The sequence below is a fragment of the Calonectris borealis genome, chromosome 12, assembly GCF_964195595.1.
Source record: "Calonectris borealis chromosome 12, bCalBor7.hap1.2, whole genome shotgun sequence".
Classification (NCBI taxonomy): Eukaryota; Metazoa; Chordata; class Aves; order Procellariiformes; family Procellariidae; genus Calonectris; species Calonectris borealis.
In genome coordinates, this window is record NC_134323.1 from 3,704,833 (window position 1) to 3,729,880 (window position 25,048).

Consider the following 25,048-nt stretch of genomic DNA (forward strand, 5'->3'; position numbering starts at 1 on the left):
CTAGCAGTCAAAGAATTGCATTTTGGATCATTAAGTTTTTAAGAAAAATTTTAATGCACCGGAAATTATTTGTCATCTTAGCAAAATTATCTTCAGTTTTCTTTTTTCAATTTTCAATTTCTTTTTTCAGTGCTTTCTCAACAAGCATGCTATTTCCAGTTCCCTCAAAGCATCATCTTAATGGCTATTTTATAGTATTAAGCCAATTTAGAAGTCTCCAGTTGTCTGCCTGAATCAGCCAATGATCTACTTCCTTTACTAAATGAAGTCTAAATTTCAGAACAACAATGAAGATGTCTAGTTTCTCATTTTAAAACAGAAAGCTTTCTAAAGTAAGAAAAGTTGTTTCTCACCCCTTGACACTTCTCCCTAATTATTTTCCCTTCTACCTCCCACTGAGGTCGTCCATCTGTTGAGAGAAATTTACAAATAATTCAAGCAAAAAGCACTTTCTAAAACACTTACATACTTAATCTTAAAAATACTTAAATACTTAATATAAAACTGCATTTCTTTTCAGTCATGCTTTAGGAGTTTCAAGACTACAGACATTGTCAAGTTGACTGTTGTGCAGGATTCTGCATTTTAACAGAACTTGCTGATTACATAGTTAGATTTAATTCCCAAGGAGGCAGTGTGTACTGTAGGTGTACAGAGGGATTTTCCCCTCATTTTTCTAAACACATTTTTGAAAGGTAGTTAAATTACTACTAACACTTGTGATTATTCAAACAAACATGCTGATGACTTAACCTGTAAGTCACCATGTGAGAGATAACATATGCCATATCTTCATGCACATACCCACAGGTTATACATTCAAAACAAACACCCTCCCCTGAACCGAAAGACACCGTAGTTCAAATACTGGGCAAATTGTCTGTGTGGTGAGGGAAGTAAATCACCTTGGTGAACCTCCCTCTGCTCTGGCCTAGCATAACCATTATCCGTAATCTAACACTCGATTCTCTCTGCTATTGGCTTTTGTACGGGTTAGCAGGGAACCTATTGTCTAGCAGCAGTACTTCTTTAAAAGGCGTTCAAGTTGTGTGTCAAAATACATTAGCACATAAACCCCCCTTTAGGTTGTATTTGCTAATAAAAAAAACCCCAACTCTTTTACTTAAATATTTAACGAAATAGTAAGATGTAGAATAATTGGACTTGGTTGCAAACTTTTATTTGTAATTATTTACTTTTGCTACTGTTTTCACAGAAGTTCAAATCAGGTATTCAAGTTGCAGCACTAATAATTTAAGTTGTTCAAACTTTATGCTCTTTGTATTAAACGGACAATCAGGGAAGAAAAGGAACTCTATGCATTAAGACAGCTAGTCCTAAGTTTTCAACTATTTTTCATGCATTTGAGTCTAAGTAAGAAATACTAAGATCAAGATATATATCCAGAAGAGCTACAGAGCCAGGAAGGAATGCTGAGAAACTGAACATCTTTGAGTAATATGTATATATGTATGTACCTCAGTGTGTGTGTATGCGCATCGATGTATGATACAAAAAAAAAACCAAAGAAAACTTGCAAAACATTCATTATATCTGGTTGTAGTAAACTAAAAATGAAAAGTATTTGATAGGGGATTTTTTGTGTTAAATTCTCTAGTTTATGGAGTTGCATCATTATGAAAGTGATAGAAGAGAACAAGAATATGGGTTTAGGGGGAAAAAAAAGCTTTCAAACCTGTACTTACATTTAAAGAAAGACGTTTTAGAAATATTCATGCAAAATCCGCAAGTTTCTTGCTTACTTGGAGATTTTATTTCCTACCTATTAGACTGAAAAATTTAATCTACTACTCTCCCAAAGAATAATTTGTTCATTTCAGGAGATCAGTAGGAAGCAGTTAAATTTTTCTACAGATTTCACTGCATGAAGGAAACACTGTGTCTTCAGTGTACCTAACTGAAATGCATGCCCGCAACACAATTTTTAACTCTACCTTGCTAATATACAAGTGTAAGCCTGCTGCAGTTCTCACCCATGACTAAGTGTTGCCTAGAAGACTGCACTTGGATTCTACAGAATGAGAATCATGTGATACAACTGACTGTAACATTTCTGATTTCTTGGCAATTAATACTTGACCGGCCTGTCAAGCACACAAATGTTTAATACACGGACAAAAGGTCGCTGCTGTTCATACCGCTGCTTATTGCCAGTATTTTACCTACATGCACACTTGCCTGTTTACAGATGCAAATTAGGTATAGACACAGCTGAAGCATACACACTGCACACCAAATCTGAGCCAGATCGCCACATCTTGACTTTTTAAAAAAATGCATCCCTTAATAGTAACTTCTATAGAAAATCTTATGCAAATATATGGGGAAAAAAAATCAGTAGTGTTTTCTAACTAATATTTATTTCATTAGCTTGGAGTAAGTCAGTTCCTATGCAATGGTTAAAACAGATGTAACATGACATCAATGCCAAATAGTACATTTCCATTAGTTCCCATTTTCATTTTTTTATAATAAGGAGAAAATACATGGTATGATCTGTCAACAGCATCTTTCAAATACACACAATTCAAAGTTAGTTAGCCTGCAAGTGTCTTCTGAATCAGAATTACTATTTCATTCATAATTGCCAACCAGCATATAGATCAGTGACCAAACTGAAGTTTCAGATTACTACTTGTGACTTAACCTTTTTTTTTTCTTTTTAAAACATCCTTACTTCCTAAAATCAAGCTCAGGTAGTGTTTTCGGTTTTGTTTTCAAGGAAAAAAAAAGTATTTACCTTGTCCTTTTTCAAAAAATATAATTTTGGATTCTGGAAGAAAATTGGATCCTGTCACCACCATTTCATGGCCTCCGTTTACTGAGCAACTATTGATGCTGTACTTCTCAATCTGAGGAAGTTCTTGAGCAGATCGCTGAGCTTTAAAAAAAAATTAAGGGAAAAATTATTATTCACAATTTTGATCATAGTGACATTTCTTTTATGATCCCAACTTGAAGAATCAGGGGTGAAACTAAAACTTATTTACATATATAAATCATATTTGTGTACAATTTATTTTTGTTTTTAAAATTACATTGAAATTATATAATTATAGAAAAGAAACACATAGAATCCTAACGGTCTCTATGTTAGAGCAAATGAAGTTTTTAGCTTAGGAATATTTGTTTAAAAATTACTTTAGTATTTTATAGACAAAAAGAATTCTAGGAGAAATTCAGATTGTTTAAGGTCACGTTTTGATTCCTTAGTGCCAGCATTTAACAAATCAACTCTCTAGAAGTTCAGCTGTTCATTAGATAATACTGTATAAAGGCAAATAATGGTATAGAGTCTTGTAAATGAAATGGTGTTAGTTCTTCCTGAAATGAGTATTTATTTTCACTGAGATACATCAGCTGCCTCTGCTCATACACAGGAACTACTGAAGCTGCTAGCTGTGTGACTGCAGTATTAGGTTTAAAGCCTAAAACACTGTTTTTCCTCCAAACCTTCAGGCTGCCACTTGGCAAATACCATCTTTAAATAAAGCTATATTAATTTTTGGTAAGTTAGCTCTTTACACACAATGCTTTTTACACACACTTGTTATATATAATTCTGACAATACTACCGACACATGCAGAAAACATGAGTATAAATTATGTATAGTTAAAGCAATCTTACAGCATTCAACAGGTATGGAAGCAGTCTGCAGAGATAAGACTTTTCCACTAGGTTGTGGGATGTGAACACGAAACACAAGTCGCACTCTGGTATTCTTTCTTCCAATATCTGTCTCTCCTTTACGGAGCTCTATATCTGAATTGCGAAGTTTCAAAATACCAGCACAATCGATACTAGAGATAGGACGGATGGATCAGAAGAGAAATGGAAGAAAATGAATCAAACTATTGCCAAAGTATACTCTGTAAGCCTTTCTTTTGTTAAAGAATGAAGAGCGTTCTATTTTTTCCCCATGTTACACTATTTTAAATGTTATTTTGAATGTCCGAGATTAAAAGATCTGTTAGTGTCAAAAACGGCAGCACGTACTCTGTTGAAACATTTTGTCTTGTAAATGTCTAGCTGCTGCTTTTTTTAACCTTTAAAAGATTATGTGTTATTGCACATTGTTTAACCTTCGAAGTAAGTTATTTAACATAGTAAACATCATTTACAAGGAGCAAGAGACCTCTATTTAATTCTGCCTTAGGAAGGACTAGAGAATGACAAAAGTGTGGCCATCAAATCCCAGCTACCATTCCACATAATTATCGATTATCCATACGAGACACACGTACTTCAATCAAGTAACACATATACATAAACTTGTGAGGAGTGTTACCTTGCACATCATCGTGGGTTCATAGCATTCAATGGAACTAGCATGAAGTCTACAACTAGGAAAATTTAAGCTGACTTCAGAAGTTTACATAAGAAATAAATGTGCTACATAAGCAAATAATTGTGCTTTACTCTGTTCACTGACCCTCCAGCTAGAGCAAAGCAGTTTAACTGTTGCTATAACTAACCACTGAACTATTATTTAGCACATTCTATCTGGCAAGACCTGAAAAGTCAGAATAACGCAACTGCTAAAAACAGAAAAAATAATTAAAACAAGGAAAAGGCCTACCAAGATACCAGAAATTAAATCACTGCATTCAATCAAGAAACACACAACTAAAGCGTATGACTGTATTTTCATAGAAAAAAGTCTTATGTCTTTGTAAAATCAAACAAAAACTCTAACGGCCAGTAACCCACATGCAATTTTACAAACATTGAGTCATATTCATATGTGGATTGTATGAGGAAGTATAATCCCAGAAGCACTCATCTATCTCGCCGTCAATCTTATGAGCTTCCCTGTCTCGCTACTCCTTTACTTCTGACTACCTAAACATTGGCATGTTTAAAGAGATGTATCTCTCCTAATCATGAGCCACATTTGTGGAAAATATGCTATTCTGCAAGATTTTTCTTTCACCTTTGCACAAATGGGGAAGAAAAAAAAAAACACAACAAACAGATAGCAACTAAACAGCTAACTTAGCTGTTGCTAAGTACCTGGCTGACATGTTATTTTCAGGAAGAAGTGGTATTTCCAAAACTTTTGTGCTGGCAATTATTATCTCTTGACTAGCTGTTGCAACTGTTTTTCCAGTGATTCGGTGCACCTGGTAGAATGCATGAGGTCTTAAGTAGCGATCATCTGCTGTTCCGATGAACATTTGTAGGTTTACTGGCTTTTCACTGTAGCCCAGGAGCTGATGAAAAAGTAGATGTGATATTAAAACATTAGTTGACTTTTACTGCATTTGTGTATGCATAATATAAATACACAACTAGTTCAAAGACGTAAGAGTCATAGCGTAGTATTTAATTACAAGCTTCTTCAATCTCTTCAGAAATCAGAAAACTGAGTACAGATATCTGTCCCCCAATACAAGTATCAGTAACATTTACCAGAACAAATAATATCAAAATATATTTATATATCTTTTTTACTTTTTAATCTCTCAAAGAGAAAAGAATTGTTTTATCTACAGAATTTCTACATCAAGCTATGCTATGTTATAGGTGCGTTTCTGATATTTTCTGATATTGTTTTTAATCAAAGCCAAATTATCAATTTCACTGAGATGCACATAGTTTCTAGAAATCCTAAAAATATTTTGAAGTTTAGTTTTTTTACTACGGAATGCAATAGTGAGTTTTGTGAATGCAAATGTATTATGTTAGGACAAAGAAAATTTAATTCATAGCTAGAAGATCAAGTATGGTTTATTTTTGGCAAAGAAAATGTTTTAAAAACCGAAGTTTGATAACTGTTAATTCATGCATCTTTCATTTTCTTAAATATAAGACTAACCACCAATGCACTCAGTTGTCATAAAACCACCTGTTGCTTGAGTTAACAGTAGTAATTCTAGGGACAAAACATGTTGAAACTTCAAAAAAAAAACCCCAAACAACAAACTCTAAAAGAAAAAGCTAGTAGTTTAAAGGAAACAAATTTAACCAACAGTAACATGCAAGTTTCCTTTAGCCACTGCAATTTTAAATCCGAAGGCTATAAAATATGTCTCTTAAATCCATGAAGTTTATTTCACTTCCCTGCAATTGCCAGACTGATGCATTCTGCAAGTTATATAATTTCTAAAAAGCAATGCAGCAAATTTACATTTCATCGACTTTGACATCAACTTATGTTCAAACTGGAGGGAGGGCCAGACAGTCATTCTTTAAATGTGGTTTTGTCATGTCAATATTTTTGTCTCTAGGGAGAGTTATTTGGTCACACAACAATATTATCCAAGCTCTTTACAGAACTAACACTTAAAAAACAAACAAAACCATGTCAATTTAACCTACTTACAAGAGTAATTTAATGCCAGTAGTCAGCAGCACAAAACCCCGAAGCACACCCACACCCAGAAATCAGAAGCACCGCTGTAGATTCCTTGCATCTTGATGCACTACTATTGGCAGTCAGTTTTATGTACACCAAATGAACGCCTGTTTTCTATGTTCAAGTTACAGCTATGGCAGCACCTACCAGTGTTGTCACTTTTATTAGAGCTTTCTCAATCAAGAACAGAAATTTGGTTTCCGACAGAAGTCTGGAACTTTATAGAGCCATTCTCAAAGCTTTCAGCCTTACATGAATGCTTTTGTCCAAGAGGTAATACTCATTAATTAATCCATCTACATACAACAGCATGGTTATATTTCCTTTCATTAATTTTAGTTTGTTCTTCCCATTTGTCCAACGAGGTTAAATGTGATAGGGAAGCAGAACAGCCAAAATCTAAACCACCTAAGACAAATAAAACTGACTTACTCAAATAAACCCAGAACAAAAACTGAGGCTTGTTCTCCTCTTCGTATCCAGCACACACATGCAATCTAAAATAATTCCTGAGACATACTGCAGACAAGAATCTACAAACAAGCTACAGCATATAACTGTTATTGAGCAACAACATACATATCTTGAGCAGCTGACACAAAAGCTCGATAGATCGAATACATTATTTGTTACAATCACAGCATTATGAGATTGCTCTCACAGACAATGCCCATTCTACTCTTTTTTTTTTTTTTTTTTTTTTTTTTTTTTTTTTTTAAGTGAATGGAGGAAAGAAAGGAAACAGTTCAGAATTACTGCTGTTACTGGTTTTCTGGGCTGGGAGATCTCTGGACGATTACCGCAGTAAGGAGACTGTGCTGCTTTTCATGGTTGTAGACAAAGAATTCTGAATTCTGTTGTCCTCAACTCTCCTAGCACCTTTCTTGGGATATGTACAGCATCTCCTAGCTGTCATGCCTTTAAGACGCCAGTCCAGTTCAACTTTTACCATAAAATGTAGACTACCTTTGTACTGCATTGTACATAGACTACAAATGAGGTTGCGCTAAAGCAGACTGGTTTCTGTCCTTAAACTCAATGAATTCTTCTGTCTCCCCATCTGATTCCAGCTACCGTTGAGAATTCATGCATGCACAGGCAAGCAGAACAAACCGACTTAATAACGTTAAATCAAAAAGTCAGATCTCCTCATGGGTTTAACAATCCTTACCCCTTCAGACCCTCATTATAATGAAGGAAAAATATCTGCCACAAAGAGCCAAGCAATCTTTAAAAGTCATGGTAGCTCTTAGCACATAGACGTCCTGTCCTATAATTGATGTATTTCCAACTTATTTCTTACATAATCTTATTTATTTGCATTTATATATGTATGTCTATTATTTGTAGGCTTTTGTTCCGTCAAATATGTAAGATCTTTTTGTTCCCCCGGAGTTCTCTGTACAAACAGAGCTAAATCCATCAAAAAAACCCCAACAAACCAAACCAAACCAAACCAACCCCTCAGCCATTGAGTGCAGACAGGCTAGATACCTGAGTTGATTCCCATGTAAATAAATGTGATATTCAAGCATTTACAAAAGTTGCAGTGGAGACAAAGAACCTCCTGTGACCATCAGTGTACTGACAGGTTTCCCTCCCTTTATCTGTCAGAAGTCACTTGTAAACTACAGGAACACGACTGGACCACAACAAACTTTACTCTTAGTTATTGTCACGTTGATAGTGGAGCACAGGGACTCTTACCTCAATTAAATACGTAACCACATAAGTTCCTTTTTAGACTTGATGCAGGACTCCAACATCTTTCCAAAAGATTTTTTTTTTTAAATACCAAATGAATATTGTCATATTTTCTATGTGTCTGAATTATTTTAGGAGTTTAAAGAAAATTTAAGGACATGTATTAGTTTAGCACTTACAGCAGCCATCTTGTCCCAAGTTCTCAACACTGACTCCACCATCCATTTTCCTCAGAGTTAAAATTAAATCTTAACACAATGGAATACAGCCTAAAGTGACGTTCGTTAAATGTGTTCACTCTAATACTGGGAATTATATAAATTACAAGCCAGACCTATGCAAAAATTTGAATAACTTCCAAATGGGGTCACTGTGACAAAGCTAATTTCCAATTAAAGCTATCTTCCCCTTCCTTAACAATGGACATGTACACAACAGTTCTAGAGATACCAGTGATATGAGAGAGAGAAGGAGGGGTGAGGGGGAGGGATACTCCTAAAACTAAGCTGGTCTGTCCAGAGTCAGTGGAGAAACTGTCCTCTGCTGAAGCCTACACAGAGCAGGAGCTTAATTTAGCATAGCAAAATATACCCCATGCCAGCAGTTGCAATGGTATTGCCTGTGAGACTCTACGGCCACATACTACATTTGAATTGCTCAAAGCCGTGTCTGACACTAGTTTTGCTTCCATTATTCCTGAGCAAAGTTCACCCTCTATGCTTGCCCAGAGAGGCTATTATGGAAGACATATAGGGCCTGGTTTTTGCAAAGCATGTTGTGGGAGGGGAAAGTGGTGGGAAAGTGACAAAAAATGCCCACCCCACCAACAGGTTAGTTGTGTATCAATAGGTTATCAAGTGCATTTTCTGTATGAGGCTCTTGAGATAAAAGCTTGCGTGCTTGTTGACTGTCTCACATCACTAAGGACATTAGCTATACCAAAGTAGAAATTTGAAACTATGTTACTACAGCTTCAGAAGAAATAATAAAAACCCCACAACAAGACCCCACACAGTAGTACCACCTTTAGTCGCTTTCCTTCTGGTTTATATATTAAATTAAATGAAAACAAACAAGACATCCAATGTCCCAAGGAAACTACAAGGAAAAATATTAAAATGCAACAGAATACACTTTTATAGTAATTTAGAAGAAACCTACGCATGTTATAATATAGAAACATTATATATAAGGCATCTCAATTAAAAATGATCTGTAATAACATCAGGACAAAACCCTGAAAATTTCTTGCATACTTAAAAGCCATGCTCCTGTAAACCAGTTTCCAAACAAACCAACCAACCAACAAGGCACCCCCACCTCCTCGCCCCGAACTATGTCAATCGGATGCTTACACTGTAGCTTTGTCGCAAATGAATTGCTGTAAAGGATCTGCAATGAAGTCATGTTAAAGGTACTGGAATACACATATATGGTTAGGCAGAGTAGTAACATATTGGCAAGGTAGCAGAGACTTCATAAATTTATAGTTTGCGTTACAGATGATTTATTGCATTTATTCAAGGTCTAAAATAAAAAGAGAACAGCATAAAAGAAAAACAATTTAAGCCATAAATATAACCAATGGGTGCAAGTAAGTGTGGCAATTAAGTAAGCTGGCGGGTGAGGAAGAAAAGAATAACCTGTCTCCCACATTACAGAGTGTAATTCAGGGCCTGATCACAGTAACAGTGGCCACATAAAAAGGAAACGTATCAGTCTTGAGCAAGCAATGAGCAGGTTGCACAGTGTCCTGGTGTTTCCAACAGCCGTATTTACAGCAAAAAAGACAGTAAGCTTAGTAGGCTATGGACACTAATGAGACAGCCTTATGTGCTAGCTAAAACTTCAAGGCAGCTGGAGAGATTGTCAAAAACCACATGTTGATTAAAAAAAAACCCAAACAACCAACCAAAAACCCCAACCTTTATTATACAAATTTGTGCTTTAGAATTGACATTTTCTCCTTAAATCTTGTCTAATAAGTGAGCTGACAACTCTAGGCACAACATGGATTCTGCAAGAGTAAAACGGAAAATTTACAGTGTCTGTAATCAAAGAGAAGAGTCTGTGGGGGCCAGTGAGCCAAGGGGTAGGTAGCAAACGATCCGGCAGCTTGTGGAGAGGATGCCTGCACATCCCACGTAATTTCTATTACATAATCATTCAAAGCCTTCAGTGAAACCAACACGCTGTGCCTAGCACCACACAACTAAAGACAGCCCGTGTCATACCATTCCTGAGAACAGAGGACAATACTGGATTACTTTGTAAATTCACCTTTAAGTACTCCGACCTTATTTAACTGCAGGTGCATTCAACAGTTTGCTGAAGAGTATGAAAGTATTCTGAAGTCCATTATATGAATTATCCTGGTGAGAGCAAGCCTTGGATGTCTCTCCCTACACAAAACCTTTACACAGGAAGCGAAGCAGAACTTTCTGCCCACCACACTTGGTCCCCGCTGGAGACTGAATTATCACAGAATCTGAACTACCTTCCGTCTCCTAAGAATGGTGTCATCCCTCCCCCAAAAAAAGGTGGTATTTGGAGCCTGAAGTGCCATTATTGATGCAATACCTGTCTTGTGAATAAGAAGGAGACTTAGTACGCCAAATCAACTTCAAATCAGGAAAAATGACATATTTTGGAATTTAAAATGCATTCCTTTTAAACAGTTTTGTTCTCCTTCAAAAAAATGTTTATCGTTCTTAGTTTCATTGACAGCGGGGTGACGCTTTCTTATTACCTCATCTGCTTTATGCACAATTCTGTACGTTGAACAGCTTGGACATTTAAGTCAATTAAAAAAAAATTGCCAATTGTTCTTCAATGAAAATACCTACATAATTAACTTGAAAGAACAGATACTACGTTTTGTTCAAATACCTAATGAAGCCATGGTATCTGTACCTTTATTCATATTCATATATTCATCTTAATAAAGAATACAGAATATATACAAATAAGAACATAGTGTCTCTCTACAGACCATAGGTATTTAAATTAACAGCATTTTACAACCTACTGGTAAGTGCTGCAGAATCACCACGATGAAGATGCATTACAATAAATTGCTACAATATCAGCCTGCCCAAAATTTAGTCACAGGTCACTTACAGAAAGAGAGTAACTTAAACTACTGGTTGAGCACTAGGTCTATTTTCAAGTATACCTTCCAGCATTTACTCTATTAATGTGCAACCCTACAGCTGCACACTACAAAAAAAAAGTTACTAATTTTACTTTAAAACAAGATATACCACTTTCCCAGGAGTAGCGAACAGTGTGCTGTAGACAACTAGTAAGTTACTGCACACTGTCACTACTGACCTCTAGAAACCCTCCTCTGTAACAGAATACTGATACACCACCCACTGCTTTGCCGAGGAAACTCAGCCAAGTTGTTTTTGTGTTTCTATATCGTTTCCATAGCAAAGGTCAGTGCCTGCGTAAGTTAAACTAAAGCTGGAAGGCTAAAGACTGAAGGTCACTACAGGATAAGCCAGAAGAGCTTCACGCCAAAGCAGTTCCAGCCCTATTACTATACCGCATACAGTAAACTCATGCATGCATGGCAATACTTAATTTACAATTTTTACCAAGTAACTACAAAGACAGTAAGTAAATGAAAGAATTTTTGGATCATCAAGAAGTTGTATTTTATATTACAAAAACATTCATAATGTTCTTAACGCACATATGGAAAATCCTTAAAAAAAAATGTGTAACACTAGAGACTATATAGATTAATTTGATCACCGAAGACAGCAGCATTTAAACTTGGGATTTTGTGGCAGTAGTGAGAACCTTTTCCTTGCTGAGGAAAGCAAATAGGTCACATTAAACAAGAGGCATCAACCTGGGAAAAAGAAGTTAGCATTTTTCCAGATTACATGCAGATTATATTAGGGCCACATCTGGCTCCCATGTCACCAATTCCATGCTCTGATCTAAAGGAAAGCCTGCAACACTCAACAAACTTGCAAGAAAACTTTTTTTAGTCTCTAATATTCAGAAGTTTTACCTCCCCTCCCCACCTTTTTTTAAATTAAGAAGGTTCTGTCTATGTTTTTCCATTTACTGTTGCAGGCCAAGTATTACCAATCTCTATTCAAATGTAAGTATTATTTATCCACAAGATGTGATTTCTTAAGACCTCTAACAAGACTTGAGAAAAATATCCAAAAGAAAATATGAACTTCACAGTAAACAGGTACTTATCACACAATACTAGTATACTTTCCAATAGTCGGTTTTTCTGAACCAAAATCCCCTTTGTTTATTTACAGAAAACCCAATATCTAATAGCATCACTGAATCCAGAAGTGATGTCAGGGTTTCACGTGCCTACTCTTTCAGACTAAAAACTAAAGAAAAAAAATGGAACTAAAATTTGGGCGGTGGGCAGAGGTTAGAAAAATCATTTCATTAGCTAAGTTTTATGCTCAGCAATCAAGCAATACTATGATACTAATGACATTCAGACAGTGCCAAAAACCCATTTGATTGTATTTTTAAAGCAATTTTCCTGCAAAACTTTCCAGCATTTATTAGGAAATTGACATGTTTAACCAAACTTTCACTGGGGTTTAATACTCATGTTTTATCTTTTATGTGCCTTTTCTTTCCTTGCTAATTGAAGATGAAGATTCTATCAACACTTTAGCACTCCTTCGCCTTTGCACAATTAATTCGCTGCTTATGGCATTACTGGATTGGTAAAGTAGACTGATTAGAAAGAAAGCTTTTACATACAAATAGGCCTCCCTAAAAATAAGGCATAGTCTTGAAATACAAGACATGTCAGGGTAAAAATCTGGGATAACTTCAGTAAACAAAAGACTTGATTAACAACTCTAGCTCCACCAAATGCAGCAGTACCCATACAAAAATCCTCAGTTCAAACATGAAGAATGGGGAAGGAAATACACGGCTGTGTAAAGAACTATAAGCACTTACTAAGCATTTACTTCAGATAGAGATTTCCGGGGCTTTTCAACACCTCGCTATGAAAAAAGCATGTTGTAACTAGTTATGTCCTCCTTGATAGTCTCATGGCAGCTGGATGTATTTCAGTGACCTCTGTATTCCTTAGAACAGTCCCCAAAGTTAAGGGTGTAAGGTAAGGAAGGCAAAAGAGGAGAATGAAGGCCCCATTACATGGAGGTGAAAGGAAAGATTCTCTTGAAATAGGTGTTTTTACTTTTACTTTGGAAGACTGTATGAGTAAAGATATGGTATAATTCACCATGAAGCCTAAGCAATCCTAAGGGAAAAGAACTTTCACGGATTAAATTTTAGTCCACTTCTAAAGTAAAATAGTATTTTTTTTTTTAAATTTCATTTGAAGAAAAAAAGCAAACTACGCCTTTGAAATGTTTTGCCCTCTGAGACAACGGAGATGTGACCCACAAGCTTGGAATCTTTTGGACAGCAATATCAAAGAGGCACCGGTGCATGGCTCTGAAGAACCAAACTTTTTTCCTCAGGTATTTCTCCACAAGAATTTCACTTTCGAGTGCTGCACGGCTACCTTCCTAAAGAACTGTAAAGACTGCTGGTTTAAAAGCTGAAGGCCTAACTCTGCCAAGCTGAACAGCACACCTATTAACAACGACCTGGGAATAAAAGCAGGGGATGACAAAGATCCAAAGGCATGAAGACGAACTTATTTGAAACAAAAGACACACCATGACTAACACCAGTGGTACAATTTATCATGAATTTACAATTGCATTTTGAAAAGCTTGAAACAAACCATATATATAAACCCAAGAAATTAGAGTTCGGGGAAGTTATTGAAAGTCTGACTGGCCACAGTCATCCCTTGCGGCCTTGCAGAGGTGCGATGAGAGCTGACCTATAATCTTCAATGGACTGTTTAAAAGAAACTGGAGAAATTCATGGAGGAGAACTCCATTCAGATCTATTCGGCAATACGCCAACCACTGGCTCAGAAAGTCTTAACTGCACATGGGAATTTTTTTGTTTATTTCATTCTGATTCTGCAAAGATTGTAATGTTACAAAAAGTTCAATTTCTGATTTTAAAATTAAATATGTTAAACCAAAACACATCTATGTCCCCTTCCTGAAGTGCAGTACTATTTTCTGTCACTTGATTAGTTGATGTACCTTTCCATCAAGCGAGAAGGAAAAGCATGCACATCAAAAAAGCATCCTCCTTCCTCTTTTGCTAAATAAACTTATCAAGTAGACTGACTTGAAGACTTTAAAATAGTACAGACCTTTGCAATTCTGAAAAAAATAGTGAGACATAAAAGGAACAAAACTTTAATAAACTATTAGATAGTGGCACAAGTCCAATTTTAAAAACATTTTAAAGGTCATCACAAAGACAAACGGGTCCTACAAAGGACTAAAAGCAAACAAGTAATTGCAAATATCAGTGCATTACTGGTCATGATACCGTACATTTACACAACGTACAGAATATCCTTCAAGGTTTAAAAAATTTCTATTTCTGAAATCTCGCACTCTTACACACTCACTCACTGCTTGCAGACAGGATTGAAAGTGTTATAAATACTAATTTCAGGCATATTTTGAAGAGTGTTTTAGCTCAGAGCCCTGTCCCATTCTACGCTATCCAAAAAAGGAGATCAATTCATAGCTAAAATAGTGTTAGACTAATAGCACAACTTCACACAGCGCAGAACTGCCAGTCACATCTAACTAGCCATCACAATACACTATCCATCTGCAGTTTGCTCTACACTCTTGAAAAAATGCGCTAATCCCAAAATACCAACTCCCAATGCCAAATTATGCTACGGACAGTTTTTGGACAAGCATTTCCAGGATAGAAATATTCCCACATAACCTATAGAAAAAAGACATAAATTGGTTTTACTTTGGAAAAAAATGACTACTCTTCCACATTTTAGTAAACATATGATACAAAAAGCAGACGACTGTGTTGTCCAGTGTGCCATTTTAAATGTTTTTCACATTAATTACTGCATTTTCTAGGTTGAGTACTCAAACATACAGCAGACGCATCAATGTGGCTTTTACTATCTATTTTGGGAATTCTGGAGCAGGAGACACCGATATAGTCATCAAACAGTTCCTGAGAGACACGTATTTTTAGAATCTCATCCAAAGATCAATGGTTTTCCCACTACAGCCCACTACATGGTTCACACAGGCTGAGACTTACCTTCTGCCTTCTAGATTTATTTGCGGGTTGTTATCACCAAACAACAATAGGCAATTAGAGCTGGGATACAGCCTGCCTTCTGGTGATGTACAAAATAGGGAAGAATTCAAGACAAAAATAAAAATTGAAAAGTAAAAGGCAGGAAGAATGGGCAGGGTCATGAAACACAGAAAAAGCGTGCTGTTTATTGGGCTTAGAGAACAGGGTAAACTCTGATATTATACCTGTTATTCAAGTGGTTACATGAATTGGCCACACAGAACACCTGCAAAAAGTCGACAGCCACAGAATTAGAGGCCAGGACACATACACTCATTTAGACAACCCTTTGTTCATTTATTTTTATCGGATCATCTCTGACATGGCTCGGTTAGATCCTCTCTTGTAGGTTATAGTTTCTTCCACCAGAAGTCAGGCAGAGTTTGACAGGCTTTTTGAGGACACGTTCCCATTTCAGAATTTTCAAAGCAGTTCAAAGTTAGTTTACTTTAGCTCAGTTAGTTTACTTTTTCTTCCATTGCAGCTTTTCAGTCACAACTTCAAGCTCTGCAATCACTTTAAACAAAGCTGACATTCAGTCCCTCTTTCACAGGTCTCCATTAAACCTCATACAGAAGGTTACTGTTTGCTTGTCAGTGACTAGAAGTGTATAACCATTTAAATAAACTAGTTTTTTTGTAGTATTTTTGATCTTACACCTTTCTTCAGCTGTAATAGTGCTGAGTTGTCCATATGGATTACACGATTACTTCTCTGTTACTGCAGAATCAACTACAGTAAGAATTTTGCTTACGGCAGAGGAATTCATGAATGATTCTATCCTTAAACCCCTCGTAGTATGGCAAAAAGACACTTCTAGTATAGGAAAATTCTTAATAGCTACCACTGTCCCAAATCTATCTTGCATGCATGGGGCACAAGTGGATTCTATACACCATCTGTTGCAGATACGTCCTCATGTATTTTTAGAATAAATTACCCTTATCATAGTTCACATCTAGAACCGATGTCCACTGCGGTAAACGGCCACAGAACAGATACTGCTTCTTGCATAGGGAATGGTGCTAACAAGTAGCTGTTAGCTCAACAGTCCCTCAGTACATCACATTGTATGGTTATCAAGAAGAATATCGTGTAGATCACCTTCTTCACTAGTAACAGGACAAAAGATAAAAACAAAATACTTCTTGTTGAGCACACCACAGCTTATGGAATTTACTACCAAAAGATATCATTAAATTTAAAATACTACAGAAAACTCAGAAAACTGCAGAAGTTGACATGAACAGCAGGAACACAGTATAAAAAACAAGTTTGTTTGTTTGTTTGTTTCAAAAAGAAAAAAGTAATTTTAGATCAGAAAGCTAAAATAATAAAAAAAAAGTCCCCGCAAAATCCTTATCATGTGCCCACCTGCTCTAAAATGCTTATATATTTTTGATCATAAGCATTATCCAAGTGAAGTCCCATGAAGAACCCTAACCATTTGAGATAACAGTAAAATCTCATTCTAGCAAATTGTAAGTGTAAACATTATTTTTATTATGTACAATTTGACCTATGGGAAGGGTGGGAATTGCAAACAATGATGATCACTCATTTAGAGTCAGAAGAAATGTGGCAGCTATTTGTTTAAAAGGCTTCGTAGATGGGTAAAGTAAGTACTCCAACCTACTGAATTAGAATGGTAAAGGTAGACAGTGCTCAGAGGCTTTCTATGTCTTCTGATAATGCAGAACAAAATTTCCACATAATTTGGATAATAAAAGTTCAACATGCCACCCTTCTTCTTGCTAACCATTCTGCCAAGCTATTTATTCCTGTGAAAACTGTCAGCATTATCTTGCTGATTCTTTACCAAGGTAAAATAAACTGTTCCAGATGACATGGATTAGCTGGAACACACTCCCAAGAAAGCAGAGATTAAAAGGACAGGTATCTGCTATTTAGAACATTCTGCATTAAAAAAAGCTGAAAACAAGAGAATTTCATTACAGAATTTGCTTCCATAAAGTCAATGGACTTACAAAGCAAAGCATGATGCTCCACTCATTTCATTTCCTCACATTTGGAAATAAGCTGATTAAACGTACTCACAACAGATGATGCCAAATTTGTCAGAAGCTTAGTCTCCTAGCAACAGGTATGGTACAGTATTAGTAATAGGTTAATGACATGCACTAATAGATTAATGGCTTGAAGCTATGTACTGTCTTAAAATCTTTATTTTAAATCATAAATACATCAATTGCACATGCAGAACTACAGAGGTTTCACAGTTTGGAAATTAAGTACTCTAGCTTTCTATAAAATAACGTTCAAGAGCAAAACAAATTGTGTAGCAAGCAAAAGCACACAGGCCTTTGGGCACCTAAAGACATTGCAGTTGGACTTGATGATCGTTGTAGGTCCCTTCCCACTGAAATATTCTATTCTATTCACCCACCTCCTTTCTCGTCTCTGACGCTGGTTAACACACAGTTATTTCACACAAGAAAATGCTGAGTGCTATACTGCAATGATCACACACATGGAAGTGACTGGTGTAAAGCTAAGAGCACCAAAAAGAAAAGTTAAGTCAGAAATAAACAGTAATGCATATTGTGAAATGGATTTGCATAATAAGCTTCCAGAAATGCTGGAAAAGATTTCACTTTTGTTTTTAAATAAAGTAATTTTCGTCTACTCACAGCTATTTAGTATTTACCTTTCACTAAACTTGGCCCTCAGCATACTGTTTTTCCCAGCAGTGAGTAAAAAGTTAATACAAATCGATGTTTTGTTTCATAACAACTTCCTCTCTCCCATCAAGCACAACAATTAATTTCTAATCCAGCTGGAAGAGACCAAATTGCAAAATAGAATATTGATTTGCATTTGTATTCATTTTAATTTAGAGAGGCATAGTACAATCCATGTGCTGAAGCATGAGACTGTCAGACACATAAATACTATCCCCATTTTTAAAACAGCATTCTTGTCATAGCAAGGTATTTCACAATTCTAATGCAAATAAATAGCTTTTAAAATCATTGGTGTAAGTCACATAGCTTACAGATCTGTTTTTTCTAACTTGCATCTAGTACTGTAGCTTAGAAGCGTCTGGTTCTGGAAGCAAAAGAAAGCCTACATATATTTGTCAAATCTTGTAAACATCAACAAAACAAGTTCCTTTGATGCAAATATTAGTGCAAGACACAAGAACCCAGGGCAAAAAAAAAAAAAAAAAAAAATTGAATGCAGTTCACAAAAGCTCAGCAGAGACTTATTTTGTCAGCTAACATCTCTCAAGTTTCTGTCCTCATTAATGATGTGTTAAATTCCAGTGCCAGCACCTTGGCATGTGAAAGTTGTGTTTACTTGTTCTCCACTGACTAAAGCAACACAATGCTCCACATGAAGAAATGTGCCCGGCTGACTTTCAGATTCCAGCCTAGTTCAGGCATCCTCAATTTAGTTTGCAGCATAGACTTCCCCGGTAAGTACCCAACCCTTGCCTCTACTGTGCTAAGAAATCTAGTAGGTCTGACAATAGGAGAAAGTTGGAGCTGGTTAGGCCATGGTACTGTGATGAGAAGGAAAACATTAAGCAACTTTGGAGGGAACCTGAAAGTTGGATGAAGAGCTCAGAAGGATACGGAAAGACACTCAAGGAAGAAGACAGGATGAAGATAACCAGTCCTTTTTTGGAGGAAGAGAAAGGAAAGATACCAAGACTGAAGAAGAAAAAAGAAGGAATGAAAAAGTTCAAGGTAAGCCATCAGAGAAGAAACAGAGTTTGATAAATAGTCCAAAGAATATGACTAGGAGTCAGGTTGAGAGAAGAACTTCATCAGATGAAGAGCTTGGAGGGAGGAGATTGCTTAGGCAAGGAAAAAGGAGCAGATAGTCCAAGACATTTAAATTCTGCTGGTACATCTTTACTTATGTAGGTATAACATTACAGCTGTTCCAAAACTAATGTAATTACAAAGCATGACAGAATTCGCTTGTCAGAGAGGAGGAATAAACTATAAGGAGAAAAAGCAGTAACATGTTTATACTACAGTCTGAGTAGAAGAAAGAGAATGGGGACTGATTATGTGAATCCTATTAGCACTTTGCATCTGGTCCCAAATAGTAATGAGTTACTTCCAACTATTGGAATAGGATAAATATATCAAATACATTTTTAACGTATAGACTGCTATAGTGAAAGACTAAGGACTGACCCTGACTGCCATTTTGCTGGAAAAGAACAGTAAATATCCTGGATTTGGGGGAAAAGATAAACCCTGCTTAATGTAACCAGATTAATTCCCCCCTCCTCCCCCATTTGTCTTATAAAGATTTTATAATTGTTGTCTGACTTGACTTATAAATGAACAATTAAATTTTATCTTAACCTGGCCTGGGATTATATGCTTTAGATGCCGTTAGCATTTGGAGTATTTCACACTAGTGAAAGATGCAGCCAAAGCAACTGTTAACGGCAGGTACCAGTTATCAAAACCGTCAGTATATCACCACCCTTGCTAGCCAGATGAGGACTGTTGCCTGCACTACTGCATTTTCTTGAAATCGATCAAAACCGTTCTAAGAGACAATAAAGCTTGCATGATTCTGTTAAGACAATGGAAATGATATCAAAAAAAGAAAGGAAGAAACAAGTCTTACTTGCCCTTACAAATAACCACTCCAAATCTAATGAAACTAGGTAATGCCTTACTTTTTAAGGAGATAGCTACCATTACACTGTGAGTAATAACCTTTGGTTCATGCTGAAGAAAGAGAATAGTCAAGTTTAATTTACTCCAAACATTTAAGTAAAAGTTAACAGAATTTATGGGTACCATTTGAGAGAAATAACTTAACAAAAACATGAACAAGAGGCATTTATAGTGTTCAGAAGCTGTCTCTACACCAAAAGAAAGATGATTTCCGATTCAATGAATCTACATCATATTCAGTATAGCTCCAACTAACCTATTATCACGACTTTTCTTACCTGCCCCCATGCACACTCCTTCCTCCTTAAAGCTCATGTTGAATACACTAATACACTATTGCACTGTGAATCCATTCACAAGCATAAAACTGCATACAGCATAAAATTGTGACATGCGCTGTAACTGTAGCAAACTGTAAATTTTTAAACACCTAAAACTAACTTTTGTATCGAACAAGTTACATTTAAGGGAGAAAACCTTTCCCAGGAAGGACTGTAAGCTTCACACAAGGTAACAATTCACAGCATTGTAAATACCAATAATTGTAGTTAAAAAATTATCTTCTATTCAAGAAAGCCAGACTTCCTACCTTCACTACAGGGTGTCCTCCAGTAGATGCTTTTACTGCTCCTCTGCTTCCTTCTGTTTCATAGTGAGCTCTGTGATGAGTTTTAGGCTGGACTTCTATTTTCAGTTCACACTGCCCGTAATGACTTGGTAAAGGCCAGTCAAGCGGTGGCAATGAAGATGTGCTGCAATCAAGACGAGCGCACTATGGTTAAATGAACCATGCCATTTGGCCACAGTACAAAGTAACTTCACTGTAAAATACAGATAATGATGTCGCTTTCCTAACAAATTATGACCAAATAGGAATAGCTATTAGCCTAAACCTGTTACTTGAAAATTCCAAAATTTTGCTGGTGCATTAAAATCTTCAATTAAGTATTTCTTTTGGGTTGTTACGAATGGAATTTCTTCCTTCCAATACCTGATTAAAAGAAAGGTACTGTATGGCCCCCCTCCCCCTCTGCCCCACATTACCAGTGCTATTCTATAATGCCTTTATATTAATTTTTTATCCTCAAGTATATAAGCAAGCAAGGTCAAATGTTGTTTAGAGGGAACAGTCTAAGTTCAATCTGTTATCTTCCAGCTTGTTCTTTTTGTTTTTCTAAGATTGGTAAGCACTGCACTTTGTTAAATATCATTAAAATGAACACTATATGATGATCCAAAATTTTAAAGCTAGTAGTCCTATCTAAGCATAAAGACTTACTGCAACAAAGACACCTGAAGTACATGCTTAGCTTATCCACAGATTATATATATCCTTACATACAATAGCAAAGTCACTTCAGGGAAGGAGAACAAAATGCCGTAATAGAAGTAATATGGAAGAACCTCAAAGGGAAATAAGCCACATGATATCACCAATGTTTTCAAACCTACCCTTTTACCTGCATAGATTTATAGACTTATGATCTTCTAAGATGAACAGTCAGATTCAAGTCAGTAATTACCTGGTAGAGCAAATTAATTTATGAACATTTAAAAGTGAATGTTTATAGCATTGTGTACTAAACAAGAACATTTACAATAAAAATAAGCTTCCATTAAAGTAGTTTTGTACTACCTTATTCTGACCAACAGGGAAAGCAAATTAGGTTTTAAAGAGATGGGTTAAACATTGGTTTGTATCATCATCTGAGAAAGCTCAATTCCATTTCTTTCTGCTTTACAGGAAATCAGGAAAAAAACCCACCACCAATCCAAAGCCATGCAAATTTCCACAAACATGAATAGCCACAGGTCCAAGAAAGATAAATCATACCTTCTGGATAATTTAGCTAAGATATATAAAACATATCCACAGTTGAGAAAGAAGACAATGTTTGGACTGGACAAAGAAGAAAAGAAAGCTCTGTCTTTAGCAAGTATCTGGACGGACTTGGGCTCAGCCTGCAGCACCATATATCTACCTTTTACTACAAAAATCATTGTCACTAAGCATGGAAAAGAGGGAGAAGAAATGGCACCACTGGCTGGCCTCCTCCTACAGGAGAACAACCTCCGAGCCTGTTGACCTGCTGCTCCATGGAGTACCTCTACTGTGCACTTCAGGAGAGAGCTAACATTATAATGTATGCCTTATCTCCTGAAGCACCCTTCTGAGAGCAATGGGAGCAACAAGAGTACTTCCCTTTCTTCTTACTGAAAGGAAGAAATGTGAGCAATAGATCATCTCCACAAGCATTCAGTGTACAGCAAAGACTCTTCTTCTCCCAGTAAGGAGGTCTGATGGCTGGTCCTTCCGCAGCAATAGTACTTACTGGGTAGGAGAGGACTGGTGACGTCAGCAATAAAAGAGGAAACTGGCAGGAATGCAGTATAAGCCCAATCCTTCCAGATACTTACCACAGGCCAAGACGTACTGCCTAAACGCTACTATTGGCTATCAACTAGACCTTGCCATTCACTTTTATAGCTACTGAAGGAGAAGAGGACTCAAGTCTTCAGTCTGAAAAAGGAAAGAAAACGTCAGGATTAGAAGATACTAAAAAGAGCTTAAAAAGAAATGTAGCACGCGAGAAATTTTTCTTTAGTATTCCTGGAAACGTTTTTCGCCCCCCATATACCCAAATATTCTATGTCAAAATAGTTGGTATACACAGTGGACAGATATGGTCCCTAAGAGAACTTGGTATAACACGTACACCGCAGACTATATACCAATTACTGGGAGGTATTACTGAAAGTTTAATAATAAACTCAGTCAACAAAAAAGTATTTGTTGCTTGTGACCACTCTCCATATAGCCTCTCGGAGAAGTTTACTCCTTCTGCAATTAACTAATAAAAATGTGGCACAAGCTGTATCAGCTCCCATTATCTCCTGAAAAAATATTTGGAATACTAGAACAAACCGGAGACAGGAAAATAACCAAGTCTCAAGATTTTGTCATTCTTTGAAAACAAATAGAAAATATCAGCATGAGAGAGCAAGCAAGCACACAACACATGCGCAGATGCCCAAAACATCAAAAAATTGGAAAGCTTTCAAAACACATTTTTCCAAATAAATTACATAGCCTTTGAGGCTGTGCTGCATCAAACTGATGTTTTCTAGATATAGCAGGCTAGAGAGTTACAGCTGCTTCCCTTTGGAGTTTGATGTTGGATAGCAAAACAGTTGTTTCTCCCGGAATATTTTTCTTGCTGTCTCCATCATCCTCAACTTCTCAGCAGCAGTGGAATCTTAAAAAGTTTTAGGGTACACTGTCATGCATCTTTCTGCCCTGTGAGGATATCAGTTTAATGTATTTCTGCTTCCACATCACCCTTTCACTTTTTTTTGAGACAAATGCTGTAGAGATAAACTTTAAATTGGATCAGTGATCTAACTTTATTTCATTTTGAAAGATAAATTTTTGAATCCTATTAATTTACCAGAGTCCCAGTTGTCTATACAGCTTCTTCAAACAGAACTAGTGGGAGAAAGGCAGAGTGGGAACTTCCTAGCCAGCACTGTCACCTTCTGAAAGTCACATGAACTCACAAGCTTGGATGCTAAATAAATGAAAAAAATCTCAGAATACAGTCTACAAACTCTTGGGTTTTCTCCACACTATGTAAAAATCAGTATCAAAACAGAAGATTCCTGTCAGTGTTTGGGGGGCAAGAGGTAACAAGTCTGCATATATTTTGAACACTTTTCAATATGAAGCGATGCTATTTTCGTACCAGATGTTACATATGGGAAAGTAAGTCTAAAGCTGCTAGCTTTGCTGCATTTAAGGATCTGTTCTCAAGAAAATATTGCTCAGTCTACACTATTAGGTGAGGACCAGCAGTAAAACTGTTAGACTTTTAACTCACCACAGTTATTTTATCAGTTGTAAACTGTGCATTGAACTCCAATGATCTCTGATAGTTCGGAACTTATGTAAGTTCAAAATTTAGTGCTGCATTACTCTTAAAATACCTGGAACATGTTTAAGAATAAGCAGCTCAGCTGCTTCAGAAATGAGCAAAAATCTGGTGTTACAAGAAGATTTCTGTCTCCCTCAGCTTACACACAGCACGACAGCATTTTCATAATTGATACAGCCACCTAACTTTGCATTTAGAACCCAGAATCCAGATCAACTGCTCACTGTGGGGTTTTTTCAAGTCATTTCAGCTCAAAAGATTAAAAGAAATAAGAATCTTTGTTATTTAAAACCCCTCACTTTTCAGACTTGATGGGGGAGGAACACATTTGTAGACACTTCCACACGTTTCATACAAAATTCTACTCGCTTCATCACCAAATTACTGTTACGATAGCTTGTGACTTACTCTTTTACAGACATTTCTCTGATTTTTTTTTTCTTTAAATGAGTAAAAAACCTTATTAACAATGCAGTAACCTACTAGTAAAGCACCAAATCACGTCAGGAAACAGAAATAGTGAGTGACAGTCATTCCAAAACTTTCATTAAATCAAATCTTAGCATGTTGTTGAAACAGCACCAATCTGTAAATCTACAGATGTTCTTCCAGTAATACCACGAGAGTTTTATAACTTGATTAATGCAAGCCTCCAAAAGCTCATACTCCTATCATATCAAGATTAAAGGCTTCAGAGAACAGCAGCTATTAAAGGAAACTCAGAAGTAAAGAAGGAACCCCTCAGTAGCATCTTCAGCAGAAGCCACTGCATTTAAAATTATCACTGAAGTGATAATTTTATCAATATTAATTTAATAGGTACCTTCTTCCTCTGCAACTATCACCTCTAAACCAGAACTGATTCAAGCTGCACAAATTGATAAAGAAACACCTAACGTTCAGCATAAGAACAGCGAAACGTGTCCATATGGACTTCAGTATTCAGACCTGTAGAAGTCAGGGCCCAGCTCACAGGCTGACTATGCCTCTCTCGCACAGGAAGAAACAAACCCCAGAAACAAGACTGCTTGTTTGCATTTGGCCGTGGCCCCACAGAAGTACATGTGGGACAGAAGGAAGAACAAAGCTTATGAGAGCCACTAAAAATAATCCAGTTAAAAACTTAAAACAGTTACCT

The 25,048-nt window shown here is 36.4% G+C and overlaps 1 protein-coding gene across 3 annotated transcripts in view; it reads right to left on the reverse strand.

The window, feature by feature from the left end:
* NFATC3 (nuclear factor of activated T cells 3) overlaps positions 1 to 25,048 on the reverse strand; it is a 76,622-nt gene that overhangs the window by 25,966 nt on the left and 25,608 nt on the right. For all 3 annotated transcript variants that reach the window (XM_075161070.1, XM_075161069.1, XM_075161071.1), the window contains exons 3-7: positions 20,568 to 20,730; positions 5,036 to 5,235; positions 3,650 to 3,822; positions 2,762 to 2,902; positions 354 to 409 (exon numbers count right to left, since the gene is read on the reverse strand). In XM_075161070.1, the coding sequence (XP_075017171.1) occupies positions 354 to 409; positions 2,762 to 2,902; positions 3,650 to 3,822; positions 5,036 to 5,235; positions 20,568 to 20,730 (733 nt within the window). The remainder of the gene's footprint in view (positions 1 to 353; positions 410 to 2,761; positions 2,903 to 3,649; positions 3,823 to 5,035; positions 5,236 to 20,567; positions 20,731 to 25,048) is intronic.